Source organism: Onychostoma macrolepis, chromosome 07 (genome assembly GCF_012432095.1).
Source record: "Onychostoma macrolepis isolate SWU-2019 chromosome 07, ASM1243209v1, whole genome shotgun sequence".
Taxonomy (NCBI): Eukaryota; Metazoa; Chordata; class Actinopteri; order Cypriniformes; family Cyprinidae; genus Onychostoma; species Onychostoma macrolepis.
This window is the reverse complement of record NC_081161.1, coordinates 38,081,365-38,100,868: the sequence shown is the minus strand read 5'-3', so window position 1 is coordinate 38,100,868 and position 19,504 is coordinate 38,081,365. Positions and strand designations below refer to the sequence as shown.

Here is a 19,504-nt window from a genome sequence, read left to right as displayed (position 1 = left end):
GTAAAGGTATAATACCAAAAAAAGTTTGGGGTTGGTAGGTTTTTGCAAAAAGTCTCTCATGCTCAGCAAGCCTGCACTTATTTTACCATAAGTATAGTAATATTGTGAACTATTATTAAAATGAATAATAGTTTAATTTTAAATTTGTAAAATTTAAATTAACTGTAAAATATACTTTGAAATGTAATTTATTCCCATGATGGCTAAGCTGAATTTTCAAAATTTTTACTGTCACTTTTGATCAAATTTAATGTATTACTGACCACAAGCTTTTGAATAGTAGTGTATAATGATCAAAAAATTACCAAAACTATCATATATTTTAGTAGCCACCCTAGATTACAGCTCAACCAAATGCATGTGATACATCCTGGGAGCAAAATATTAAAATACTATTTTTGACTCTCTTTTTCTTTTCTTTTTTTTTTTTTCTTTTTCTAAAATTCATCAATTTAAAAAGTAAATACAAAAATTCAATACAGACACAGTTTATCTTTTAAGACACAAAATGTATTTGATGATCAAGATTTTTAAATTCTTTAAAGTATGTCCAAACATTTAGACTAGTGTATGAAAAGAATTAATGATGTGTGTGTGTGTGTGTGTGTGTGTGTGTGTGTGTCTGTGTGTGTCTGTGTCTGTGTCTGTGTCTGTGTCTGTGTCTGTGTCTGTGTCTGTGTGTGTGTGTGTGTGTGTGTGTGTGTGTGTGTGTGTGTGTGTGTGTCTGTGTGAGTGTATGTGTGTGGGACGGTGACTCAGAATCTGTGCCCAGCGCTGACGGCTCTGCCAGTCCGACATAAACACACTTCACTGCTTCCACCTCTTACTTTGCAATGAAGTCATATTCCTCTATTATAGTCTTCAGTCTTTTACAGTCCAATTCTGCTCTTGCCTAGTTGTACTGAAGCGGAGGGTGCATTTATGTTCAGTTAATTACTTTTAATGCAAACGTTTTGTTTTGTGTGTGTGTGTGTGTGTGTGTGTGTGTGTGTGTGACAAAATGTTTCCCTTTAATTGAAAATACCATCATGTTTACTGTATTGCACTGTTTTGCTCTTTCTAAATTCAAAATTTCTAAAAAGCCCAATGACTTTTGTCCCTAAGTATGAACAGAGAATATTACATAGTATTTTTATTTCATCACATCACTTCAAAATCTGCTTACATTTATATGTATTAAATTTTGTGTGTGTCGAAACGGCTGCTTCTGAAATCTGTTGATGTGTTTAGAGGAGTTGTATGTAGGTCAGGACCGAAGTAAAGTTAGACCCCAAAAGCTGGTGCAGTGCTGGGTAACAAAACCTCAACCCAATTTTAGTCACTTGAATTAAACAGTAGTTTAATAAGCTGCCAAAAAATAAAAAAACAGGATTAAAAATAGCAAACGCATAGGATAAAAATCGGAAATAAGTAAGATTTTTTTCCCCTCAAATTATCCTAATGGCAGAACTGCTGACAGCTGTTAACAAACGCAGGACACGAGTCCTTGACCGAAAGAAGCGTGACGTGAACTTCCCAGAGGAGTTGAAGAAATTATAGGGGGGTTCCCCACTCATTTACTGAGAGGACCATGAAGCATAAACAACATTTTTCCAAAACCTGCTGGCCTTAAACTTTTAAATCCTCAGCAGGTCAGTACAGAGCTCATTTAATCAAACATTTAACATTTCATCAGCTTTAACACATTAAATAACATTTTAAATATATTAAAGCCATTTTTGACACAGATGCATGTGGCATATTCATATGACCTTGTTACCATAGTGTCTTATGCTTTCACACTGTCAACTGCTCTTTCGTTCAGATTGACAGTTAGCAGGTGTTACATGCATGTCTATATTTGTCACGCTGGTTTAAATGTTATCTCTGATCGTGAACAGATGGGGCAACATTGACACAATGTAGTTTTCCACACTGAAATGTTATCTTCCTGTGAAATAAAGTTCATATTGTTTATTGTTCATATTGTGCTCTTATAGAATGTTATTTAGAGAGATGATAGATTGGACATCTGGAATCTGGGTTTGAGGCACCTCTTAAATGTCTTCTTCTTATTGGTGATAATTGTTTAAATCAGTTACTTTGGTTGATCTGTTCACTTTTAGAATTGCTAGAAACATTTAAAATATACAATAAATATAAAAAATATAATTACTATTTCCCCAAATAAAGTGAGTTTCAAAAATATGAGACCACACTGAAGATCAATTCAAATTTTACAAAAATCTAATTTAATTAGATTACATTTTTTTAAGTTTTGACTTTGAACATTTTTTTTTTAAATGTTTCTTTACTATTCATATGTAACTAGTCGAAATTAAATAAAAGTGTGACACTGATCATATGAATTCCATTGTTCAGAAGGTCAGATGATCTTGCTTCCATTGAAGCAGAAGATACTCTTTGGATCATTCTCAAATCATGCTGGAGAACATGATCATCAGGTCTTAATAAATGTTTGATCAAGTTCATGCCGAGTTCAGTTGATGCTTTTATTAAAGGTCATTTCATTCCTCAGAAGGGGGGCAAACCTGCTGAGAAATTAAGATTTATTTATTTATTTATTTATTTTTCACTCCGATTGTTATGCTGAGTATATAATTTGTTCATACACAACATTTTTTGAAACAAGACTCTCCAAGGCGGCATTTTTAGTTTTTTTGTGTGTGAGAAATACAGTAAAAACAGTAATATTGTGAAATGTTGTTAAAAAAAAGAACTGTTATTTGAATGTATTTTAAAATGAAATGTAATTTATTTCTCTGATGCAAAGCTGAATTTTCAGCATCATTACTCCAGTCTTCAGTGTCACATGATCCTTCAGAAATCATTCTGATATACTGATTTGCTGCTTAAGAAACATTTCGTATTGTTACCAATGCTGAAAACCGTTGTGTTGCTTCATATTTTTGTGGAAACCATGACACATTTTTTCAGGATTCTTTAATAAATAGAAAGTGTTAGCATTTGAAATAGAAATTGTTGGTAACAATGTGAAAGTGTTTACTGTCACTTCTGATCAGTTTAATTAAGTTTTTGAACAGCAGTGTCCATTTTGTAAGCAGTAATCTTTATGGCTGAAATAGCTTAGAGATGAAACTAAGAAATGTACCAATGGCACTCAGATTTGTTTAGGCTTGTCTTCTTTTAGAACATTTCCTGCAGTTGGTACTTGAGGAGGTCAATGCCACAGGAAAACAGGAAGTACTGAGACCACGACAAGCTCAACTAACAGGAAGTGTACGGCTGTGAGCGGGAACCTTATTCGTGATCCGTAGGTTTATATTATGTCTCTCTCTCTCTTCCCTTTCCCGATCCCTCTATCAATATTCTGTTATTCTTGGCTTGATGAATAAATTAAAATGACCCAACTAATTCAATTCAATTAGTTAAATTAATCTGTTGTCATATTCCAGAGAGGACTTCAGAAGAGAAATTGCTGTAATAAAAGACAGCAAATCTTGAAGCAAGTTTACCGCACCAAAACATGACCTTTTAGGTATTTTGGCATGCTAGATTGGGCGTTTTTGGATAGAGGATCTCGGTGGATTTATTTTGGATCTGGTCATCCTTTCTAAAGACTATACAGCAAAGCAGAGTTTCAGAGATTTTTACCTTGCTTTGCGTGCAGAACTTCTCCTTTGGTTTTGGACTTGCCACACCTGCCAAAGCTAATCTAAACTCTCATCAGCAGGGGCAAGTTTCAGCCTGTCCCACTCACACTGATCTAGAATCAGCTCCAGGTGCCCATATCAGGATCCAAATGATTCTATGATGTCTACAAAACTGGTCTCAGGTCATAATAGCATAACATAACATAACATAACATCAGGCTATCTGCTGCACAAGCTACCTGCTATTTTAGCCACACCTAAACCTAGTTCAAACAGTATGACTGTACTGAGCAAGAACTAACAGTCGACAGTATCAGTTATAGAAGCAATGCAAAGAAATATCCCACTCTTGTTGACACTAGTCATCGGTTCCATTCTATTGTTTAAAGCACAGTGAAAAAAACTGCTTGCAAATGATGGTAATGGGGACCTTTAACCTTTCACAGAGTGCTTTGAATAGCCCTGCCAACCTCCATTCACTTCAACAAGACAAACTGCTTCCCATGGCAAGGTAAGAAATATTACTTTGCCTTACCCAGAAGGAAAGATCTGTACTATATATCACATTTTCTTTGTTCCTGATAATATTTTTACAGTTCATTTTACATGCTGACAATGGTGGGGCATGTTGTCAAATTGTAACGCATTGTTAATAAACAGCCTTTGTCTTTTTAGTCTGTTAAACGGTAGAACAATCATTAAGCACAAAACGATTCATGAATGTGAATGAATTCATCAACATCAAAATATATATATATATATTAATGGTGTAGAAACAATTTTCACATAGAAATTGCTAGTACATTTTACTGTTATAAAGAAACTGCAAGTAATACATTGAACTAAATGTGAACTTTTAAGTAGAAAATGTACACATATTCATTATTTACAACTTAGAAAAATAAGTTTAGAGCGTATATAATATTGTTATTAATTATTAATATAACAATATATATATATTATATATATAAAATATTTGTATAATATAAATTTAGATTATATATTATATACACTGATATGATAAAAAAAATTGTATTTGTTTCTTAAATTATATTTCTATTTATAATAGAATTTTAATTTGCAGGACAGAATTCTCTAGACCTAAGGGTGATGTCTGAAAGCTTAAAACTGCTGATAAAGCAAACACACATTTGTGGACTTTTCAATCAAAACCCAATAAGTCCTATTACATAAATATGGCTATATCAAAATGGGTACAATATTAATTTAATGGGGGAAATAAGGCTATCCTTCCTATAACACTTTATTGTCTTATAACATTGACTATAAAAATATATAAAAACCCTGCATTTCTGTTTTCCGGGCCATTCCAAGGGGGTGCAGTGCAGGATATGTCAGTTCAACCCAAGTGGTTGGTTGTATGTTTCCTCTGATCTGTCTGCGCTTATCTTCTGCAGCCTTCACTTTGACATTTGGAGCATGTGTGAATGAGGCGTGGGGCGCGGAGCTGCCGTCCCTGAAACGTCGGGGTAGGCGAAGTGACACAGCAATTCCCGCGATGTATTTTTAATTCACCAGTCTCTTCTGTGAGGAATTGTCTAATATAAGTGCAGTCATCATGACATCGGTTTGGAAGAGACTTCAGCGCGCTGGCAAAAGAGCGTCGAAGTTTCAGTTTGCCGCGTCCTTTCAAGAACTCACCGTTGAATGCACTAAGAAGTGGTAAGAAATAAGATTTCTCGTTTCACTGTCATGTATTGTTGTTACACACACTATCATATATGTTAAACGTTTCTTTTAGGTTTGACGTAGCTACAGTAACACCAGTCTAGAAAGCGACGCGACGCTATAAAATTAGAACGCAACGCTTCGATTATAAACAACGAAGCTCGTGCGGTTGCAGTGTAGTTTACTGTAAGTGTGTTGTGGTTCATGAACGGACAGTATATGAGGGCTTGTTTACTCTGGCAAGCACATTTCTGTTTGTAGTTGTGGGTTTTGTTAGGCTATTAGTACCTCCGCTTATACTTCCGTTTTACTTTCAGTTCTTCCGAACACATTCATCTTAATGGTTTCACTTGTAGCTCATCTTCAAGGACACTTTTATCAGCAGCTACAGACCAGCTTCACTAAGCCCTGTTTATGAGATACTCTTCAATTATGATGCTGATGGGAGGAGGGTCTTAGACATGTTGATAAACGAAGCTACTAACCATAGCCATTTATTTCCATTCAGTAATGCACATAGTCTTATGATGACATATATAATTATATGTATTTCACAATTTCACATTTTTATTTTTTCATTATTTAAACTGCAGGAGGTGCATTCTGGGATGTTTTTAACGAAGGAGTGCTTGTTGAGCACTTGTTGATTGGTTTTCCTTTATTTTACTGTCCAACTCATTCATTAAGCACAGTTTCAAGTCAAGTCAAGTCTAGCTTTACTGCTGCGTGTGTGGACATATAGTGTTATGAAATGTAATGCCTGGCAGGACCAAGGTGCTACATAATAATTAAACATATAAACATACAACAACATGAGTATTCACAGCTAACCATCTGACTATACATAGGCCTACATATATACATGCATATTAATATGTTGAGGATGTGTTTCATATATAAAGGTATCCTTTATTTCCTGACAGTCAACATCATAATGTGCATTAGCATCACGTGACAGTGGATTTTTGTGGTAATCGATATTCCATCAAAACAATGTTAGTAGAAGGATAATAAGGATCTCTTGTCTTTATCATAGAGAGTTGAGAGAAACATGGATAGCTCAGGAAAGATTAAAGTTGTTTATTTTTATTTTTATTTATTTAGTGAAAACTAGGCATCAAGCCTAAAAAATGTTGTAGACATGACTTTATTTATTGGCTGAAACATGTTCACTTAGACACTACATTGTTGTTCACTTTGACAACACTACATGGTTAGCCTTTTATAAACTAATGTTTAAAAGTTTAGAGTTGGTAGATTTCGTTTTTGAACTCTCTTGCTCACCAAGGCTGCGTTTATTTAATCAAAAATACAATAAAAACAGTAATGTTGTGAAATAGTATTACAATTTAAAATAGTTACCTGTTTTGTATTTTAGTATATTTTAATGCGTAATTTATTCCCGTGATAGCTGGAGTCTCAGCATCATTACTCTAGTCTTCAGTGTCACATGATCCCTCAGAAATCATATGCTGATGTACTATTATTTATTTATTATTAATATCAATGTTTAAAACATTTGTGCCACTAAACATTTTTTGGTAGAAACCATGACACTCTTTTTCGGAATTCTAGAACAGCATTTATTTGAAATAGAATTCTTTTGTAAAATTCTAAATGTATTTATTATTTACTTTTGATTAATTTAACGCATCCATGCAAGTGTTCGTTTCTTTCAAAAATATTACTGACCCCAAAGCTTTGAACAGTAGTGCATTTCATGGAACATTCAGTAATATTAGCTGATGCTGTGATGATGTCATCTGACTTCTGTGGTCCATTGACAGTGTGTCTTGTGTAGTCACATGACTGAACAATGTCTGACCTCAGGACAGCTGTTTGATTCTGTCAGTTAAATGACTCGGCTAGTTCTTGAATGTGAAATGTGGTCAGTGTTACAAGACTATCTACAAGTGAAACATTTAGAATCTCTGATCTTAGTGTTTGAACCGGGTTATTATTTGACATAATATATATAAAAAAAGATGTGTAACATTTACTTTTAAGTTTAAACATTGCACCATCTAATATACCTCAAATCTAAATAGTTGTTTAAAAGCATAACAATTGATTCCCTTCTTATGCGGTTTAATAGATGTAGCACAGTGTTTCAGCCGCTTTATATCAAAGTGTGTGCCATTTCCCAGTCTATTTCTGTGGACCCCATGACTCTGTCACCACGTCGCTTGACCTCTTGCATCCATTCACGCAGCTGCTGCTGACACTGACCTGCAATATGAGACCCAGAGGCCCACGATTCTCTCTCTCCACCTTTCCTTTCCTTTATTATGACTCAAATGTCACGTTAACATGCGTAGACATAATCTACTGCAATCATTTGGGCACTTCATGTCCCATTTATTTCACTAATCAGCACTTTTCCAGGTGTACTGTTGAGTGATAGATGTTACAGGTGGGTTGCCTGGAAAGGCAAAGAATGTAGCTTAAATCCCAAGATTATAGGAACGACCTGCATGATATGAGAGTTTGCATAATTGCATAGTCATCTGCATGTATAAATAATAGTGCATTTTTTGTACTTTTGTGTTATTACACAGTAAATTGTGTAATTTATGGTAAAGAAAAAACGACAGCTGTGGTTGCCAGAAATACCACAAATACAGAAGTAACATTTTATGTTTTACTGATTGTTTATTAACGGATATAATGTTAAACTACCAACCTACTGAAATACTAAAAAATCAGTTTTGTGCCTTTATAATGCACATGCAGAATCAAAGTTCATCACAAGAAGCTTTTCCACAAGCTAAAGTAAATACTAATGCATAGAAGGTGCACACCATGTCATACACACAAATACAAAACACCATCATGTAATAAAAATTAATTTAACAACATAAGATAACATAAAACCTTAATGTATATAACTGGTAGGCTACTGGAAAAAAAAACATAAAATGTAAAATGTCTGTACACACTGTAAGCTATAAGCTGGCTAGTTCTTTTTCACTTGCAAAAACTGAAAATTTAATAGCATTTCATTGTAAAATTTGAGAATTTAAAAATTGTAAAATACAGTTTTGTATACACTAAGGGAACTTGCCATTAACCAATCAACAGGTTTTTCTGTAGCATTTTATAGTCTTTTACTATTAAAATTATGAACATTTTTAGTAGTTCAGACATTGTCACTTTTGTAGTGTTGAAGCATTGCTGTTGAGGGATTACCATAATTGGCAAACAGAAAAAGTGGTTAAAAATGAGACATTTGAGCCAAAAACACTTCCATGAGGAAGTGGCATAGTGTATATAAGTTAAACAGCTGATCTGACAATGTTATTGTAAGGAGAGTCCACACCCTCTATTGAGAGAAGAGAGATCAGTTTGACGTAAACACACTGGGAAAAGGAGAGCAAGGCTCAGGTTATATTTTCCACAACCACACATAAGGGAACCCCCCCCCCCCCTTTACAATTTAGCTTACAATTAACTTGCACTACTTATTAACACTAATATTTTTTATTGCTTGTATAAGGTATTTGCTATTACTATTATTTTATGTTTTAGCTGAGGTCCATTTTATGTAAAATTAGGTAAAAATAATTTCACCGCAAGTATAGAATGAATCTTTTTTTGTAGCTTTGTTTAAATAAATGGTGTTTTTGGACTCTGGAGTTTTGAGATGAAAATTACAGTACTTAAGTAAGTATGTTTTCATAGTACAGTGAACTATTTTATCTCAAATGATTCCTCATGATGTGACCTCTTTAATCTACTTATTTCTTTACTTGTTACTATCTTGTTACTTTTTTAAATAGCAGAAACATATTTTGTTCTGCGATTTCTCACATTATGCACAATGTTAGCCTGTTCGAACAGGAACAAATAATTTCACTTGATCTTGAAGAAGCTCCAGCATTCCACGCAATGAAGCCAGCTAATGCTTTCCTGCATGTGGGTCAGATGAGTAACCTAATAACCAAACTGAGCACGCATGAGAGTAGTCCCCTTCTTCATGCTGATGGAGACTAACCTCCTTAAAGCAATTCCATAGAGAATTTTAGGTGAAAGTCCTAGTTATGTTTTCTGAGTTTTTCAAAATTCAGTACTTTGTTAAGAGAAATACAGCTTCATGCAATGTTACATGCTCACTAGACAAACTAAATAATAATATGTACTTTCAGTGTGGAATAGGAGCTGTGATGTTTCTGTATTGTAATGTGTTATTGTATGTTATTTGTTGTTCACAGGCAGCCAGACAAACTGCGAGTTGTTTGGACCAGACGAAACAGACGCATCTGCAGCAAGGTAAATAGAGGATGTGGGTTTTTCGTGTCACAGTTCACACATTTATAGCTTTCAAATACTATATGACGATGCAGCTGTGAGTAGGTTACCTTGACTTTTAGTCAGCTAGAATTGCTCATCTTATTCATATAGAATTGCTGATGTTTTAATACTTTAAAAGTGCAGAACAACACATAATAGTTATTTTTTTCTCGTTTAAGCTTATGATTGGATAGCGTTTTGCTGTTAAATCAGGACACGTTCTCTAAATTAAATTTTTGCAAATTTTACAGAGGAAGGAAAATAAATCTCAGCATATCAGTGTCATAAGTAACCTCACAGAAAGCAGAAAGAACAAATACACACTCCTAGCACACATAAATCAATTGGTGGCAAACTGGCAATGTGATGTATTAATAATTTCAACACACGTACTTCTGCTCATATTACAGATACAGTGAGATTATTGCATTAATTAGATGAAGCCTAATTCCTTGTATACGTTTTTTTTTTAGGCAGTGGCTATTTGCACTAAGTGCAAATAAGCGATGGATGCTATTTACACTAAGTGCAAATAGCAATAGATTCTATTTACACTAAGTGAAAATAGCAGTATTTTTTAACGATATGCTATTTACACTAAGTGCAAATAGCTATAGATTCTATTTACACTATGTTAAAATAGCAAGATTTTCTGCTATTTATATACCGTATTGACCCGAATATAAGACGATGTTTTTTCCTTGGAAATACATCTGAAAAAACGCGTTCGTCTTATATTCAGGGTCTAGACTTTGACATGTCAATAACACACCCACAACAATAGGTGGCGCCAAAAACGCATAAAACGAGTGTGCCATGAAATATGTAATGTAATGTGTGTTGTAAAGATCGCGAATGAAAACAAATGAAAAAGAAAAGCTTACAGCAGCATGATCGTGACTGTTAGCTTGATGGGACCAAACTTCCTCTGTAAGTGATTTTAAAACATAAGACAGTACCCAGATTTGAAGACTACAATAAGATTTAACGTCTACTGATAATAACATTTTGGTAGGCTACTATGAGTTGGATAGCCTAAATGTTATATAATTCAGATGGGCTACCTGTTATTTCAATGGTATATCAAAATTTTCCAATGTCATTGTTGATACATTTTACCAGTATTTACCATACTTTCAAAACAAAAATTAGAATTGGAAAAATATGCAATATGAAAATAATTTAAGAATAAATGTGTTTTACAGAGAGAGAAAAAAAAACAAAAAACAAGATTTGGTTTTCAAAAAGCCTTTTTTCAACAGGTACATCTGGAAAAAGGGGGGTCGTCTTATAATCAGGGTCGTCTTATATTCGGGACAATACGGTACTACTTATTGCAAATAGTGGCAATGATCTGCACCTCAGTATTGTAGTACATTATAAAACAGTACGCAATAATAACGTATTGAGTGTAAATTATAGTTTTAATTCAAATTATTAAATGGATGCCACCTTATATGCCACCTCCCTACACCTACCCGATACTTTATTTTCAACTTTTTGATTATTTCCTTATTTTGTATTGAAAATAAATGCCTTTCCGATGCGATATGAGATTTGAAAAGGGAGAAAAAAAAGTTCAGCAAAAGGCGGGTTCGAACTCGGGTCGATTGCATCAAAAAGTATGCACCTTACCATCTACGCCACTGAAATTGATGAAAAACAAGTGTCTTTTTTCAGTGTTGACTATCCCAATCACACGTTGGTGGGCGGAGTTAGTGTAAATAGCCTTTGCCAACAAGGTGGGCTATTTGCACTTAGTTCTTTTTAATGAAGAAATGTGAATAATCATCATCCAGGCAGTTTTCATGTTAAGACTTTGTTTTTTCTTTGTCATCATCTTTATTAGCTTCATGGCTGGCAACCAGGTATCAAGAACCCATACAGAGGGACTGTGGTTTGGCAGGTTCCTGAGAGCGTGGACATCACCGTCACTCTTTTTAAGGTGAATAAATAATATAAAAAGAATTCCATGTACAATACAATTTAAAAGTTTGAGTAAGATTTTATTTATATGAAATTAATAGTTTCAGCAGTTATGATTTAAATTATTAAATCTTTTATATTGTTCCAAAAAATTTCGAATAAGTGCTGATCCTTTGAATTTCCTATTCCTATATTTTTCGGAAAAATTTTAAGCAGCACAACTGTTTTCAACATTAAGCACCAAATCAGCGTATTACAATGTTTTTTTGAAGCATCACATGACACTGAAGACTGGAGTAATGATGCTGAAAATTCAGCTTTACCATCACAAAATTATGTTTTAAAAAATATTATAAAATAGAAAATAGCTATTTTAGATTGTAAAAACATTTCACAATATTACTGTTTTTACTATATTTTTAATTAAACAAATGCAGCCTTGCTAAGCATATAAAGACTTCTTTCAAAAAGATTAAAAATATTATCCAACCCCAAACTTTTGAATGGTAGCAGAAAATTTGCGATACAGTTTTTAAATATACAAATAATAAACTTGATTTTGACATTTATGTTATATAAATATTATTGAAGTACCTGTACTCCATGTCCACGTCAACAATTTTCACTTTCCCTTTAGGATCCAAGTGCAGATGAATTTGAGGACAAAGACTGGACCTTCATCATAGAGAATGTGAGTCTGTGTACTCTGTAATCTCACCCTGTTTATTAAAGGTGCTGCTAGCAATTTTAGCTGTTTGCTAACCTCAGCCACAAAAGCATTTCTGTTTTGGTTAAAAAGTATGGGCCACTCCCTGACTCTTTTTCTCCATTTAATAAAGGGCTCTCACAGAAATGGGCCAAGTTGTTGGAACATTTTATGAATTGTTATTGCTCTTTTGCATTATTTTGTTATCAAAATAGCGTTTTTTAAAAAGCACTTCTTGAATTATGTTGTGATGGCTTCAACGATTTGGCAGTACACTACAGTTTGAATTTACTGTGCTGTTACATCCACAGGAAACAAAGGGCCACCGAAAAGTTTTAGCATCAGTGGATGTGAACATGAAGAAGTACGCAAGTGCAACCCCAGCTCAGTTTGACCTGGCGCTTACACTAAAGCCTCTGTCTGTGAAAGTGTTGGATGCCACACTTAAACTCACCCTGTCCTGTGTCTTCCTGAAGGAGGGCAAAGCTACGTGAGTTCAGATGTTTTCAATGTTTCAGATGTGTTTCTCTAGATCTGTGTAGTAGGCCTTCAGTTATCTTCACTAGTACTGTTTTCTGTGTTGTGTGTTCAGTGATGAAGACATGCAAAGTCTGGCGAGTCTGATGAGTTTGAAGCAGTCCGACATTGGAAACCTGGATGACTTCAATGACAGCGATGACGAGGAGGACAGAAGAATAAGTGCAGCAGTGAAAATGGCCACAGCAGTAATAGGTAATACTGACATACACTCTCAGTCAGTCAGTAAGTACACATACTATAAAACCTGAAGCTGAAACCAGAAGTTTGGAAACAAGTTTAGAAACAGGCATTTCCTGTTCTGAAAAGGCTTTTTTTTCTCCTGGCATTGTGTTGTTTCCTGATTTTATGAAAATTGATGTAGATGTAGATAACCTGGTGATTGTTTGCAGTTGTAGTTTATTTATTGTTTGCCCCCGTTTAATGCTGTATTTCATATTTTAAGGTAGCTTCCATGGTTAGCCATGACAAACACAGAATCTGACAATATTATCTCTCATTCACGATGTAGATTTATTTATTTATTTATTTTGGGTTATTTTTCTCGACTGCTATCTTTCTTTTTCATTCTTCGTCTGTGGCTCTATTCTTCCTGTCTGTGGTCAGCTCCTCTTCCTCCTGCTAGGAGAATACATGACAAAGCCTGGAGACCTGCTGTAGACACAGGTCCTTCTGACACAGGTAGATTACTGAATGCTCTGGCTTCTTTTTCCACTCTCTTTCTTCTCTTTACACTGGAATTATCATTTTATTTTTTGGTATGATAATATTCAAATGTATTTGTATTCAAAAAGTATTATGGGGTTGGAGTGTTACAGTTTTTATACTGCTCAGTTTGTATCAGGACGGTTTTAGGTTGGTAGATACTTGCATCACAATTGTGGGACACTTATTAAGAAATTTTGAAAGTGCTAACTGAAGATTTGACACTGTGATTGGCTGATATTTACTCATTTGCATTATTTGTTTTTCAGTGAGCCCCTTTATTAAGTCTTATGCCATAGCAAAATGCACCAATGCATAAATAATGCACTTGGACATTAACAGAGGGCATTAAAATTAACAGTGACATTTAATGTGTATGATTACATTAATTTATCTATTTTTGTATATACTAAATTTACATATGCATACTGTATACTGCATACTGTATATATGTATATGTATTAATAATATTTTTCACATTTTTACACGTTATTAAATTATTTATTTATAATAAAAAAAAATATATAAATATTATAAACATTTATATATATATATATATATATATATATATATATATATATATTGTTTCACTTCTTCATTTTGTATCAGATACAAGAAATAAAGGTCATAAGTAATGCACTTTCTAACTCATGTTGCTGTTGCAACACTGTATTTGGATAGACTGGATTCTTTGGAATGTTTTGTATCTGTCAGAAAGTGGGTGAAATTGCATAATGCATTCCCATGACCTCAGCATACCAGTGGTCATAAGTTTGTGTGTGTGAGAGTTTATCTGAGATCTGCATCTCTTCCTGGTTTCACTCATTTTCTTCTCTTCTGAATTATTCCCTGCTCATTTAAGTTCCTCTTTATCTCTCTGCATTTTTTGCCTGCTACCTCTCAACTCTTCTTTAGTAAATACACATCCACTCTAACTTCCTCTGTTTTTGTCTGTTCCTTTCCATGATCATCATCATTTCTCTAAGCTCATTCTGAACCAGAGCGGATGAGCTGTTCCTTCATTACACCTAACGTTCCTCTCCAGTACCGCCCCCTGTCATACACCGCTCCTGACCCCTCTGCCCCGCCCCTCTCCACTTCCTGTATCCAACTCCCTCGTGCTGCCGGCAGCGTCCCGCAGGCACGCCCCTCCCCGTACGCCTTCACTATACCTGCATTTGTACGTGCTCATCCACCTGCCCTGCCCAAAATCTTCCAGCCACCAACCGGCTCAGGTACAAACACTCATCCACCCGGTGCAATGCAGCAGATCACCACAGAGTTGTGCTGGTCTCCATCCGCTGCACTGTGTACATGTCCATAGCTCATAGATTATCCACAAACTCACTCTTCTGTGTTATAGAATCGATACTGGTCTGCACTTCACTATAATGTAAATGTCACGCAGCTTTGCCACACAGATTTTGATAATTGGACAGCTAAATAAAATGTGTGGTGCGCCAAAGAAATAGACTAAAAGGGTAACGTGGCTGTAGATCTGAGGTACATATATATTTCTGCAATAAGCACCTAATATTTGCCATAGAGAATCTATGCCTACACAGAAGTAAGCCCTGTCTGTAGGCGCTGCCCCAATATGGTTTGTGTCAAACCATTTGTTAGTCTGGTTGTTTGATGAGAGGGAGATGAACGCAGGAGTTGCAATAAATGATTTATTCTGTTGCACAAAACTGAAGATGACATGATGACGGCACCATTTGATCCTTGTTTGACCAATCAGTGGAAAGGGGCATTTCACACGTGGAAATTGAACATTCAAGCTGTTTATCCATTTTATACCCCTGAATATAAAAAGGGAAAATCAAGGCGATTTCTTGTTTTTTCATTTTTTGGAAAAAACGAAAATGGTGCCGTTTTCTCATGTTTCTTTTTTCAATTTTAAATAAAAAAAGAATGAACGGACCTTGATGAATAGGAAGTTTCAAAACAGCATTTTTATAAAATAGAAATCTTTTGTAACATCAATTCATTCACATATAATAAATACATTTATAATGCTACAAAAGATTTCTATTATAATTATAATTATTGCCAAATTCATAAGAAATTCATAATTTCATAAGAAATGTTTCATAAGCACCAAATCAGAATATTAGAATGATTTCTGAAATATCATGTCACTTCTCATATCAAATCATATCACATCATATCAAAACACTTTACCTAAGGCCTTTATGTATTATGCATTATAAAAGTAGTTTTAATGCATTAATTATAATTGTAATGCACTTTATAATGCATTGTACAGTCTCGTGAATAATTGTAACCACAGTTAATACATTATAACACTTATCAATTCGTTGTTACACTATGCATTTTAAATTTGGTTATAATTATTTACGACAAGATATGATGTATTACAACACACATTATGAATAATTATAATGCATTATACCCTTTAATAAACCTTTATAATGCATTACACATAAAGGCTTTAAGTAATGTGACCCCAAACCTTTGAACAGTAGTGTATTACATAAACTGACTTTATATTTTGCAATTGCAAATATCTCATAGTTTGACTTTTTGCCTCACATTTGAACTATTTTAAACTAAATTTGTTATATTCATGCTGAATATCTGCATGACATTACTGCATGAAACTTTGCATGAAATTCTGAGACAGCTATTTTTCAGTAATGTAGTTTAAGAGATATAATCAAGAAATTAATTAGAAATTATTGTTTCTGGCAATAAGGTCTGCAGAGGTACTGTGTGGAACATTTGTAGAATAATTTTTTCTTTGAGCATACTTCACTTCTAGATTCATTAAAAGGAATCTTAATTGACTTCTGAAAAACTGTCCTTTAAAAACAGCAGATGAGGAAATAACAGCCTGAACACCATAGTAACTGCTGTAGCACCCTGTGAATTTGTTCATCAAACAGCTATATATCCAGCCCCTGACTTTGACCATTCTTGCCCTGTCACAACTTGATCTAATGAACCTTATTTACCTCAATCTAATGACTGTTTTTGCCTTTTAAACACACACATCAACAGATTTACGAAAAACTGTAGCTTTACTTTCTATTTTTTGTTATTTTTTTCCTCTCCACCTCTCATCATGCTATAAATTTTCCTTCTCCCCTTAAGTTGCTGTGTCTGTCACTCAAATGCCATCTGGAGGTCTTGCTAGGTCTGAGTTATTGGAAAGCAGTCGCTCTGCTGAGGGCGGTGCAGTTCCTCCCCAAAGGCCTCTCTCTTTTCTTCCTGGGATTAGCACACCTTCTTCTCTTTCCTCTGCTCAATCCTCCTTATCCCCTCAGCAGGCTCCTCTACCTGATATAACCCAGAAAGGTAACGAGTAAGTCAGTAAAGAAATAGCTTGTAAATAGTTGTATTGTAGCTTGCATTAACTGTGTAATATATTTTTGCTTATTTGATATTTGCATATCTTTCATTTTTGCCTGTCCTGTTGCTGCTTCCCCTTGCTTCCATTCTGTCTTTTCTTCATTCTTCTCTTTTCTATCTCATCATTTTCTCCCTTGACTTAGCCACCCATTCTGTTGCTCGAAGCAAGACCTGGAGACCTCAGAGTTTTCCCTCTTCACACTCCTCCCCTTCTGATTTCGACCCCTCCTCCTTTGAGTTTGGCTCCTCCCCTCAGGGCACAATGACTTTACCTGCACCACGGCCCTCAAAAATCTATCGCGCCTCATTGGCTGAGCCAGGCTCTGCCCTTACAAAGCCTACAAGCATGCCCTCTGCCACTGAGACAGGTACATGGGCCAGATGTTCATATTTAACATATTTTTAAATTTGATGCCATTTTAATTTACGTTTATTTTGAACCAAATTTCATGTTCAGTACCCAACTTTCTGAAAATTATTTGTAGACGAGCTATAAAGTCACTGTGAAAGACCCTGTGAAAGAGTTTTATAGCTTTTAGTCCATGCTTGTTAGCTTTTAGTCTGTTTATATACATTTAGTCTGTGTACTCCTAAAAGCTGACCAAATTTTACCAGGTACAATACTGTTCAAAAGTTTGGCATTGGTAAGATTTGTTTGTTTTTTAAAGAAGTCTGCTATTATCACCAAGGCTGCATTTATTTGATCAAAAATACAGTAATGTAATAACAGTAATATTGTGAAATATATATAATATCAGCACCCTTGGTAAATATGATCAAATAAGGTTGTGAAAATTAATCTGCATTATTAATCCTTTTGATCTTTTATTTAAAAAATTCACAAAAATCTAACCTTTCATTGGATAATAAGAATTTAAAATGGGGGGAAATATCATTATGAAATAAATGTTTTTCTCTAATACACATTGGCCACAATTAACGGCACCCTTTTATTCAATACTTTTTGAAACCTCCATTTGCCAGTTTAACAGCTCTAAATTTTCTCCTATAATGCCTGATGAGGTTAGAGAACACCTGACAAGAGATCAGAGACCATTCCTTCATCCAGAATCACTCCAGACCCTTTAGATTCCCAGCTCCATGTTGGTGCTTCTTCTCTTCAGTTCACCACTCATTTTCTACAGGGTTCAGGTCAGAGGACTGGAATGGCCAGCAGAAGCTTGGTTTTGTGCTCAGTGACTCATTTTTGTGTTGTTTTTGAGGTTTTAGTTTGGATTATTGTACAGTTGGAAGATCCAAACATGGTCCATTATAAGATTTCTAACAGAGTCAGTCACTTTATTGATTTTTTATCTGTTGGTGTTTGATAGAATCCATGATGCCATGTGTCTAAACAAGATGTCCAGGACCTCCAGCAGAAATATAGGCCCACAACATCAAAAATACAGCAGTATATTTCATTGTACACATGGGGTACTTCTTATCCCTGTGTTAACCAAACCCAAATTGAGTGCTGCTAAAAAGCTTATTTTTTAGTTTCATCTGACCATAGAAGACAGTCCCATTTGAAGTTCCAGTCATGTCTGATAACTGAATATGCTGGAGTTTGTTTTTGGATGAGCGAGGAGAATTTTTCTTGAAACCCTCCCGAACAACATGTGGTGATGCAGGTGCTGTTTGACAGTTTTTTTTTTAAAGGTTTTCTGACCCCAAGACTCAATTATTTTCTGCAATTCTCCAGCTGTGGTCCTTGGAGAGTCTTTAGCCACTCAAACTCTCCTTCTCACCGTGCATTAGGACGATATAGACACACGTCCTCTTCCAGGCAGTTTCGTAACATTTTATGTTGATTGGAAATTCTTAATTATTGCCCTGATTCTTTTCTTAAAGCCACTTCACTAATTTGTGAAGCTCAATTATCTTTTCTGATCTGCACATCAGAAATATATTCTTTGGTTTTTCTCATTGTGATGGATGATTAAAGGAATTTGGGCTTTGTTTTCCCTCCTATTTATATTTCTGTGAAACAGGAAGTCATGGTTGGATAATTTCATGTTCATAATCACCCTGGAGTGCTCAAAATTGTGAATGTGAATGGGAACATACTTCAGAGATATTTTACTCATAAGAATTTCTAGGGGTGCCAATAATTGTGTCCAACGTGTATTTGAGAAAAACATTTATTTCAAAATGATATTTCCCCCCATTTTAAATTGTTATTATCCAATGAAAGGTTAGATTTTAGTGATTTTTTTAAATAAAAGATCAAAAGGATTAACAATTCAGATTAATTTTCATATTTACCAAGGGTGCCGATATTTTTGGCCATGACTGTATGTATATATATATATATATATATATGTATGTATATATATATAATATAATAATATTATAGTTATAGATCCTTCAGAAATATTTCTAATATGCTGATTTGCTGCTCAAGAAACATTAATATCAATGTTGAAAACCAATGTGCTGCTTAATTTATTTTTGGATGTCGAGATACTTTTATGAATAGAAAGTTTAAAAGAACAGGAATTATTTTAAATATAATTTTTATTTCTTAAAGGTCTTTACTGTCAAGTTTGATACATTTTTATTCACCTTTCTGAGTGAAGGTATTAATTTCTTAAATAAAAAATCTTTCTAACCCCAAACTTTTGGAATAAATTGTAATTGTAATTTGTAATTTGTATGTTAT

The 19,504-nt window shown here is 34.5% G+C and overlaps 1 protein-coding gene across 10 annotated transcripts in view; it reads left to right on the top strand.

Moving 5' to 3' along the window:
- Nucleotides 1-1,058: 1,058 nt before the first annotated feature.
- ehbp1l1a (EH domain binding protein 1-like 1a) overlaps nt 1,059-19,504 on the top strand; it is a 42,108-nt gene continuing 23,662 nt past the window's right edge. The window contains exons 1-12 of one of the 10 annotated variants that reach the window (XM_058781557.1): nt 1,059-1,631; nt 4,061-4,125; nt 5,033-5,297; nt 9,515-9,572; nt 11,443-11,538; nt 12,157-12,210; nt 12,537-12,715; nt 12,818-12,957; nt 13,369-13,443; nt 14,454-14,702; nt 16,585-16,788; nt 16,986-17,210. In XM_058781557.1, coding sequence (XP_058637540.1) covers nt 5,194-5,297; nt 9,515-9,572; nt 11,443-11,538; nt 12,157-12,210; nt 12,537-12,715; nt 12,818-12,957; nt 13,369-13,443; nt 14,454-14,702; nt 16,585-16,788; nt 16,986-17,210 — 1,384 coding nt within the window. In that variant the 5' untranslated portion in view covers nt 1,059-1,631; nt 4,061-4,125; nt 5,033-5,193. Of the gene's footprint in view, nt 1,632-3,317; nt 4,126-5,032; nt 5,298-9,514; nt 9,573-11,442; nt 11,539-12,156; nt 12,211-12,536; nt 12,716-12,817; nt 12,958-13,368; nt 13,444-14,453; nt 14,703-16,584; nt 16,789-16,985; nt 17,211-19,504 lie in introns of those variants that run through there. The other 9 variants (XM_058781558.1, XM_058781556.1, XM_058781559.1 and 6 more) reach the window with 9 other exon arrangements.